The sequence below is a fragment of the Cicer arietinum genome, chromosome 7 (assembly GCF_000331145.2).
Source record: "Cicer arietinum cultivar CDC Frontier isolate Library 1 chromosome 7, Cicar.CDCFrontier_v2.0, whole genome shotgun sequence".
NCBI classification, from domain to species: domain Eukaryota; kingdom Viridiplantae; phylum Streptophyta; class Magnoliopsida; order Fabales; family Fabaceae; genus Cicer; species Cicer arietinum.
In genome coordinates this window covers 8,771,289-8,782,141 of record NC_021166.2, presented here as the reverse complement: position 1 = coordinate 8,782,141, position 10,853 = coordinate 8,771,289, and the positions used below count along the sequence as shown (strand labels likewise).

At 26.1% G+C, this 10,853-nt stretch overlaps 1 protein-coding gene across 1 annotated transcript; it reads right to left on the bottom strand.

The window, feature by feature from the left end:
- Nucleotides 1–6,184: 6,184 nt before the first annotated feature.
- Nucleotides 6,185–8,404, bottom strand: LOC101499740 (uncharacterized). Its single transcript, XM_004508744.4, has 2 exons — nt 7,495–8,404; nt 6,185–6,670 (listed from the first exon to the last, which is right to left on the bottom strand). Exons 1-2 carry the CDS (start codon nt 8,260–8,262, stop codon nt 6,515–6,517), a joined length of 924 nt encoding a protein of 307 aa, XP_004508801.1. The 5' UTR covers nt 8,263–8,404; the 3' UTR covers nt 6,185–6,514.
- Nucleotides 8,405–10,853: the final 2,449 nt, after the last annotated feature.

Sequence of the window (10,853 nt, the reverse complement as noted above, 5' to 3'; positions counted from 1 at the left end):
TCGAATGTTTCATATTTTTGAAAAACATATGTTTCGAAAGTTTCAAGTTGTTAGAAAATTTCGAAGATTTGAAGGATCTCGAAACAAGTGCATTTCGAAAGTTTTAAAAATTCTGAGAAAAAATGCACTTCGAAAGTTTCAGTTTGTTAGAAACTTTCGAAAATTTGAGTGATCTGGAAAAAGTATTATTTCGAAAGTTTCATGTTGATAGAAACTTTCGAACTTTTGAAAAATTTATGTTTTCGAAAGTTTAAAAAATGTCGACGGAGTCTTACTTTTGTGTTTCGAAGGTTTCAAATATTCAAAATTTCGCAAAGATCTGATTCAGACAATTGATACTTTCGAATGAAATGGATGAAAAAAAGGAAAGTTAAATTTTTTGGAGGTTTTTATAGGTAACAACAGGGACAACTTGGTATTTTCAATGGGGATGGGGGTGGGTAGTGATGATGGGGGGTGCATGGTACATTCCTCTTGAAGTTTATGCACCTAATAAACAGACCCGACCCAAAGGGAAGGTCACCAAGGCTTTTGGATTGGGCCTCCAAAAATATTTCTTTTGAAAATTATATTTGTACCTCTCAAATTATACTCATGTCCGATAAATGATGAAATAACATATTTGTCTTTGTATAAATATTATAATTTATTATTTTTCACTATCATATTATTTTATGTTTTTGAAAAATTTTCGCTATCAAATAACTTATTTTGAAGTTTTTTGGAACTACTGTGATACTTTTTTTTAAGTTTAAAACCACAAGTTTTTTTGAATATCTTTATAATTTTTATTTTTATATATATGTATTTTAACATTTTTTAACATTTTCAACCCTTCAATATACATTTTTAACATTTTATATCAGAATTTTTTTTTAAAAGTTTCCAGTACACCTTTTCAACCTTCTATGCCAGATTTGTTTTAAAAAATTTCCTGTACAAACCTTCTCAAAGATTCCGGTTAACCTTTTGTACCAGAATCATTATAAAAAGTTTTCCGATAATTTTCAAAAATCTATTAGATACCAAAAAATTTAAATTATTTGATCAAAAAAATTTTGAAAAAAAAAGAATTTAAATTAATAAAATAATTAAAAAAATTAGACATTTTTAAAATATTATAGAATATAGGTAAAATTAGGAGTACAGAATATAATTTTAATTTCTTTTTACAGAAGTAGTATTATAGTTATTTTCTAACAAGTTGTAGTGCGTTCAATAACCTTTGGGCGCATTCATATATTACTATGTGTACTATTGGACTTTGAAGAGAAATGAACACTCGGATTTACGTTTCTAGTAATGTATTTATACTCTTTTTCTTTTAACTTCCAGAACCTACCACTAAAATAACGCATTTATTGAGGTGGCGATAAGCCATTTTCTTCATAAAAAGACTGCTAATAAAATTAAAGGAGAGGAGCACCACAAAACAATTTTGATTGAACACCACCAAATAAATATATAAATATGTTTTTCATTTTATCATTTTATGCGGCAATCTCATATTTTAGTTATAAAAATTTAATTAATAACATTTTATGTAAGAATAATATTATTGAAAAAAAATGTTAATGAAACTAATTCTAATAATTTAATAAATGATTTTGGATCTTAAAAAGTGAATAAAATTTAAATAAATATAATAGTTTTATTAAAATATAACTATTAATTTATACTACTTAAAAAAACTATTGATTTACCTAAAAAACGAAACTTGTTTCTCATTCTTAGGTTTTTGTGCATACAGAAGTTATTTTATTTAGTGATAAGTTTTCTTATTATTTTTTCTTTTAAGATGTTGGTTTTGTTTTATATTTCTACTTGATTGTAATTAAATATTTTATTTTTATTTTTTTCTACTTATATTCTATGATAGATAAGCACTTTATCATATAGTAGTAAAATAATGAACATTTTATTTGGATTTTTACTTTAGAAAGTAAAACAGTTATTATTATCTTTGTATTTATATTTCATGGCAGTTAAATTTTGTTTGTAATATTTGACTTTGATGATCATTTAAGATTATGTTTATTAATTTAATTAAAGTATATATCGTAGAAACACCGAAATATTTTTAAAAGAATCTAAAAGTATAAGACTAAGACTTCTATGAGTTATAACTTGATTGGGACCACTTTCTATGTCAACTTTTTTGAATTGATTGCAGTGATTATAACTTGTATTTTTTTCCAACTGTTTTCTTGTAATTTTCATCAATTAATTATATTATAAATCTTTTTTATGTATGATATTATTTATTCTATATTGAATATGTTAATCTACACTTCTAACTTTTAGAGAATTGTTAGGAGTTGTTAATATTAACTCAAGATAGTTTAAATTTGCTAGTTTGATTATATTTATTGTATATATAACGTGTATGATATATTAATTGTAACCAATTCTAAATAAATAATTCAATATTTTTTTTTTCGAATGAGATGTTGTACATGTAAACACTCATAAGTCGGAAGTTAGAATTTGAGTGAGAAGTGAGTGGTGTAATAGAATGAAGTGGGTACCTTAATTGACTTATGGTGTCTTTCTGCGTTACAAGGTAGTAATATGAAGCCGTTGAGAGGGAGGTGGATTTGATATGAGAACTAACCTGATGAAAACGGGCCTAGGCCCATTCCAAAACATACATCATAGTTTGTGTCTCAAATGTTAGAAAAACTTCCCCTGTACCCTCATTTTTATACCTATACCCCCCATAATTTTTTGAAAATGACAATTATGCCCTTATTAATTCAAAGATTTTTTTTTTTTTTTTTTATAATTTCATCTTTTCCGGAACTACAAGAAAGATTTCCGGTACACACCTTATTTCCGGAAAACTTTTTTCAAGTTTTCCGGTACATAAAGTTATTATCGGAAAACTTTAAAAAAGATTTCCGGTACAGAAGTGAAAAATTATACTACCGGAAAACTTCATTTCAAAGATTTCCGGTAAAGAAGGTGTTTCCAGAAAACTTTCTCAAAAAGATTTCCGGTACACACCATTTTTTAATTTTTTTTTTAATTTTATTATTTTTATAAATGATAATACATTAGTCAATAATTAACGCATCATAAATATTAATTAACACACATAAATATACCATAAATAATTAATAATTAATACACCATAATTAATGATTAATACTCCTTTCCATAACAAGATCTATAAATTAGTTAAAATCAAATAAATACTAATTTAATAAAAAAAATAAAACAAAAAAATTATTTTAAAAAATATTTTAAAAAAAAATCAAACTACCGGAAAACATGTGGATGAAGTTTTTCGGTGGTTTCCAGAAATGTTACGTTGAAGATTTCCGGAAATGATGTTATGTACCGGAAATTTTTTTTCAAGTTTTCCGGAAGAAAACTTGAAAGAAGTTTTCTGGAATTTTTTTTTTCTTGTTATTTCTGTTCCGGAAATGTTAAATGAAGAAATTAAAAAAAAAAAAATTATATATATGAAGGTATTTTAGTATTTTTCATTTACTTTTGAGAGTGTAAGGATAAATGAGTGGGTAGAAGGGAAAATTTTTCAAATGTTATTATATTATTAAAATTCTACCTCAACTTTACAAGTGAACCGAATGTCACTTTTCAAAAAAGTGATATAAAAACCGTGGATCAAGTAAAATTGGGGACAAAAACTCTAGAAACACTAGAAAGACTCGGAGCTATTTTTTATATACATATAAAAAGTGGAATTGTTGCGTGGTGTTTATAAAAACGCTCACTTTGATATGCTGGTGTTGGATCAAGCTAGATCGAAGCCATTTAATTTTTCAAAAATCCAAAAATATGGAAGAAGTAAATAAAAGTATCATGGTTTTGTACAATATATGAAAAGCATTTTATCCTACTTCAAAGCTCAAAGTTAGTATCTCACAAGTGAAACAGTACCAAACCCCACTGCGAAGACATTTTCCTGGTTATTCGGGTCAATGGATTAATTAGTTATGAGCTACATTTAAATAAATAAGTTTTACCAGTAAAAAAAAAATAGACATTGGAATTATCGATGAGGAGTGATAGAAGAATGAATGAGAATGAAGGGTAAAATTGAATGGCATGGACCCTAATATTTGAAAAATAGAAAGAATGAATGATTGTACAAAAATTGCGGGCAATGTGGGAATGAGTACTGCAAAGAGAGAGAGACGTGTGAATACTAACTGCACGCAACCTCTGACCTTTCATCGCTCAGAATTATCATATCAGATATACTTACCAGTTACCCCCAAATTTCCTCCATAACATAAATAAATCAATATTATATGTTAATGTCCTCTCTCTCTCTCTCTGAACAGTGCTTTTCTCTCTTTTATTTTTTAATTAAATGTTTTATATTATTTCAAATTAATAAAAAATATGTTGCATTCTATTTTTTAATCCACTTGTTTATACTAAATCATAAAATCGGTCTCTTTACTTAAAAATTAGATAATTTTAGTTTTAATGATAATTTTTTAACTAAACAATAGCGATATGAAATTTTTTTAATAATGTGACATATGATATTAAAATTATAATAAAATTATCTAAAAATTTATCTTTTAATTTTTTTTTATAATTTAATTAATGACATATGAATAATTATTATATTTAATGGTTCTATAACAAGACATCATATGTCTTATTATTTCAATTATATTAAATCATTATTTTTTTAATAAAAAATCTAAATGAGATATCAAAATCGTTGACTTTTAAAATAGAAGACCAATTCAATAAATTAATGAAAATAAATGATCAAAATTACAATTAAACTTAAAAAAAGATTATCATTCTAGAATATTAAAATTCAAAATCGTTAAAAAAAATCCAAACAAACTAACATTATAAAGATTAATTACTCTTTTATAGCAAAATCGTCCATAAAAAGAATTATCTCAATTATTTATATTAAATTGGAACATAGAATAATGTTACAATATATTTTTTAACGTATTTTTTTATTAATTAAAATTTATATTAATTCCAATAAATTTAAATGAAATATATACAATTTAATAGAACTTGCAAAAATTTTAACTAATAAAATAGAATGGATTAAAAAATGTTATAAAGTATATAGTCAACACTCCAAATTTTAGCATTCATATGCTTTTTTAAAAAAAAAATTAACTAATATACTCTACATTGAAATTTATATAATAAAATGTCTTTTTTTTTTATTTTTAAATATTCAGAAGGTTGCATTCTCGTCCTGCAACCGTCTAAATGATTTTTTTTTCTGCAATAGGAGGTCGCATTTTCGAGATACAACAATCTATAACCTCAAAATAGTTAAAAAATAAAATACAAAATTAAATTTCATAGATGGTAGCATCCTAGAATTGCAACCTCCTACTACAAAAAAAATATGATCTTAAGACGGCGATATAACCTCTTGAGAATAAAGAAAAATAGAATATTTCAGTATATAAATTTTAACATATATTGCTTAATTTAAATATATATATATATATATATATATATATATATATATATATATATATATATGAAGAAAAAAACATCAACACTCCTTTTGTAAGATATCAAATTCTAGTTCTAATTATTGATCTAATAATTATTCCAATAAAATTTGATTTCATTCCAAAAGATAGATACATGTTGATTACAAAGCATCAACAATTGCGACCATTAAGTGGTGGCTAGTAAAGTTTTGATTTCTCTGTCAACCAACTTTTTTTTTTAGTAAACCAAAAGAAAATGAAGAGATTAATTAGAGTTTGTTTGATTTACATTTTAAAAACTCTATTTTAATATTTTAAAATTTAAAAATTAAAAAACTTATTTGGTTAAATTGTTTTATAAAACTATTTTTAAAACTAAAAAAAGTAAAATAGATAAATTATATTTTACTTTTTATTTTTCAACTTTTTTAACTCTCTAGTCAAAAACTATTTTAAAAATTGAAATTGTCAAACAGATTTTTTTTAAAATTTTATTTTTAAAAACAATTTTCTAAAATTTATTTATAAAATAATTTTCAAAAACTAACTAAAAAGTAAAACATAATAAACCAAGCCATTAATCTTCGGAGTTCTAATACTAACATCCATTTAAATAGTTGACCTATTCAGCATATTTTTCCATATGTACCATACATTTATCAATCCCCATAGATCAAACCCCAAGATCAAATAATGTTTATGGTCTTAAATATAAGTAAAAGTAGAGTCAAATAAAATTGATATATTTAATCTAAATTTTGAATCAAATACACCAACTTTCTTTAAACCTTCCGTTTGCTTATATTTGAGACCCGAGTATCTATGCAAGACTATGTTGGTTCTATTAACCCCCATAACATTAGTTACAAAGCATTCACATTTTAGAGCTAGTAGGGAGATGAGAATAAGACAGAAACAAATAGGGTGATCCATTTTTGAAACATAAACAATGTACAAAGGATGTTACTACTCTAAGCCTTTTTCTTTTGTATGACAAATCTATACTAAAATTCTTCTTCTTCTTCTGAATTCTGCCAAATTCACCTCCTCTTTCAATCTGCTTTTTGTACAGCGGTCTTAAATAAAAGGATGTACAATTTTTGATCCATGGAGAAATATAGAAACCCTCCAACAGAATGGGTCACAAAAGATCCAAAACTAGTCCCCACAATACAGTGCCATGCTGGCCCATACACCCCATCAAATTCCTGCAATATTTCAACCACACAACCACATTCATTGACCAATCAATCACAACTAAAATCCAAATACTCACTCAAATTTTGAAAATAACACACATTTCCTGTCTCCTAAATGATTCCTAATGCAAAATTAAACTAAGTTTATGTTTTGCTTTTTAAGAGACAAAATTGATTCTATGTCTTTCTATGGCTTCCAAAATTTATTATATTATATCTCGAAGCTGCATTTTTTTGAATGGCCTCAAATTTATTGATAAACTCATTTTAACATGAATGTGTTTAGTGCAGGGAACACATAAATCATTTTATCACCAATTCACTTTAAATTAAAATCAATTTTAAAAAACTAATTTATTCAAGATAAATAATTTTCACAAAACATAATCAATCAACAAAAACAAAATCAATTGAACAATGAACATAATAATGAGTAAATAATGTTATGAATTATACTTTCTTAGACTTAAATTTACTATTCAAGTCATTTGGTGAATGCATAAATCATTTTACATCTAAACTCATTTTTATCCAAGCATTTTTAACCAAGTGCATGACTGTAAAATAAAATTGATATTGACATGTTTGAATGTTGCTGAGTAGAATTGATTCTTAATTGAAGCAAGAATTTATCAATTTCGAGTTCAAAATTTATTGTTTACATAAATATTTTCAAACATAAATTATTTAACATTCAACTAACTTTTAACTAAAATCAATTCAATTGAAATAATTTTTGACTCTGCAAAACCAAATAAAATTTTGCAAAATTAACTCATTGAAAAACCAATTTTCACTACAACATACACCAAAAACAAAATGAATTGAAGTACCTTCTTGAGGGATAATGCAAGGGTTTTGGAAGTGAATTTCTCCATACTATCAAAAGCCTTTCTAGCACAGTCAACAGCATGGATCTGCATAAACGGTGGCATATCAGCTGAAACCATTTTCGCCCCATTAATTGCAAAGAAATCTCCTAAATCAACCATTGACCCACATAAAGATTTTCTTCTACTCCCACTTTGACCCACCACAGAAGAAACAGAAACTCTCTCCTTAACATCACCACCTTCTTCCACAACTTGTTTCCTTGATTTTTCAATCTTTACTTCTTCAAACACTGACCCTTTATAAGAATCCTTCTTCTCATTCTTCAATAAGCTCTGAAGTTTCCACCTTTCCAATTCTGAACCAGGTTTTTGAGGTTTCTCTTTATGTGTTCTCTTAGAAGTTAAAAAAATACTATCTTTTTCAAACTTGGGTGTTGATACTTTGTTGTGAGTATTGTTGGGTTTTGAGGAATCATCAAGAATTGCAGAGGTTGTCATGGATTTGGGTTGCAAACGTGTGTCAACAACATGTTTAGTTTGAGAATGTTTTTGAGGTGTACGAGTTTTTCTGCTACCCAAGTTGAGGCTTGAGAAGGGTTTAACTAAAAAAGAAGAGGACTTTGTAGCTTGAATCAAATCTTGGTGAGAAGGGGAAGGTGAAAATATGCTATTTTTAGTGGTGGTGGGTTTAGGGTGCTTCGCCGGAGCAGACGGTGGATTTGGTTCCGGTGGTGCCGTGTTCCTTCGGCGGGAAGAAGGGAGTGGCATGTTGGAGAAGGTTGAAATAAAAAGAGTATTGTTATATTTGTTTAATGTTTTGGTTTTGTTTTGTTGTGGGAGAGAGATAGGTGAAAGAATAGGGTAGTAGTATTAGAATAGAAAGTGTGTGTTGGGATAGGTTTACTTTTCTAGGCTTTGAGGAAATAACATTAACAGGGGAGAAGGGTTCATCTTCATAGTACTGTGTGTTGGATAGGGACTTGTGAAGTGAGATTAGATTATTCATTCATTCACAAGTTGATTGTTGTTTGATTTTGTCACGCGCCAAGGAGTGCGTGTGTGGGATGGGAGAGACATGGTGACATGAACAAGGAAATGTTGACCGTTGACTAGCTCTTAGTTACGTGTGTGGAGTGTGGGAATGGAAATAGAGCAAAGGAAGGAAGATGCATAGAGATAGGTTAGGTTTGTTAGACTTACAGGTACAAGTTTTTAAACTTCCCTAGGCTAAAACATTGGTAGTTAGATAATTTAAGTGGTTTATGAATTTATATTTTATCATTTTATTTTTTAATATTGTAATTATTTTTTTACTTTTTATAATTTATTTATTATAACCTAAATAAATAAACTAGTTAAATAAACAAAAGTATATATCAGATTAAAAAATAATTTGTTTATTATAATTTTAAATTATGTATAAATAATTTTAATTTAAAATAAATAATATATATATATATAAATTGATAAATTTTAAATTACTACTTAAAGATATCTTAAACATTAATTAATAAACTTTATTTTTAATTAAAAATGTTATTTTAAGTTAATTCAACTACTAATTTTATTAAATATTTCAATTAACTTAAAATTATCAACTATAAACTATCAATAAATTATAAGATATCAACTAATTTTACTAAATTGAATTTGAGTGTGTGTATAATTTTACAATGAAACTGACAAAGTTTCAATGAATCACACTTATTTTGTAAAGATTACATATTCTACCTTGAGTTAGGATCTTCTATATTTTTTATCTTCTCTATTTTTTTATTATCAGAATTATATGACATTTGATGAATTCAAATATATTTATATATCATAAAACATTACACCTCATATTTTATAATAATGGAGAGGAAATTAAAAAAAAAAAGTAAAAAGTAAAAAATCAAAGAGAATCTCGATTGATATAACATTTGTAAAATGATGAACATTTAAGGACTCTCACAGTAAACCAACCATACCAAAGTGTAAGTGTTATTTTTATTGTGTAGTGAATCTTGTGATTACAATTTGTATGTTTGCTGCATATAAGTACTGTTCAATTTTGTAGTTTGGTGGGATGAAAGTGAGATAAAGAAACCATTGAACATGTTCATATCGTGTTTCTAGATTCTGGTCTCACGTGGTCGACGGACTCATTCATTCATTCTAGACGCTGTTTGTTGTTGAAGCTCGCCCAAACCGGAAAAGGTTACCATTATCATCATTCTTTTTGGAATGTCTCATTTTTCTGAAATAAGTTTATTTACTGAAATAAATAAAATTATTTAATTTTCTCAAAGAAAAACATTAATATATATATTTATCGTCTTTTTTTGACATAAATATTAAATTATCAAAAAGTTTTTATATGGTCACAAGAATTAAGACACACAAATATAAAAATAATTAAATAATTAAATAATATTTTATTTTAAAATATTTTATTTTTGTATATATAACCAAATTCTTATGTTTATATAAAAATTGTTTCAAATTACTCTGTTGTTATGTTCTTATACACACTTTTTCAATTCTTAAAGAAAATCGTAGTTGAGGGTATATTTATGTCAAAAGTAATCACATATTTTTTAGGAAGTGACTTGAAAATTTGATATTTTTATATTTGATACAAGTTGGTAAAAGTTACTCCTAATTATATTTATTTATAGAAATAAAATTTAATTAGCAAGAGTTGTTTATTTTATATTCTCATTCTAGAAGGTGTATTTTGAATTATATGATGGAGGGTCCACGTTTTCTGTTTCCGAAGAATCCTATGGAGGCAACAAAAAACCACCGAATTCTAAAGATATTTAGGGATATGGTTATGGGAGATAAAATTGGTACAGAACGTGGTGCAAAAACATTTGTATGCTGCAAAGTTAGTTTACTAGGATGTAAATTATTTGAAATTAATTCGTTCAAACTATATTGCACGTTGATGTCTTATTGGTAGGCAAAAGCTTGAGTCACTATACTATAATAAGGTATAGGTTAGTTATCTTTGGAAACTTTTGGGATGTTTCCAACCCATGGATATTCTTCAAACTTATTACACGGTCCAATTTGATCATCCATGTTGATCGTGAAAAAGTCATGGATATCAATCATATGATGTAATAACATACTTTTTAGATGGAAACTCTCTGCTTGTTTCCACCTCATGGATATTAAAAATTCCTACTTTTTTCTTAGTTTTCATTTATTTTTGCTCTCAAGGTTAATTTCAATCTCTTTGAAGTTTTCTCACTTTTAACATAAAAATTTAAATATTGAATAAATGCAAAATTAAATAAATATTTAATTAAATAAATAAAAATTTAAATTTTACAAAAAATATTGATAATTACACTCTACATATTGATCCA

Bases quoted from the DNA above. Each gene is read 5' to 3' on its own strand.
- LOC101499740 (XM_004508744.4), bottom strand. From the start codon at position 8,262: ATGCCACTCCCTTCTTCCCGCCGAAGGAACACGGCACCACCGGAACCA. The intron at 6,671-7,494 runs GTACTTCAATTC...GAAATATTGCAG, and splicing joins TTGCATTATCCCTCAAGAAG to GAATTTGATGGGGTGTATGG.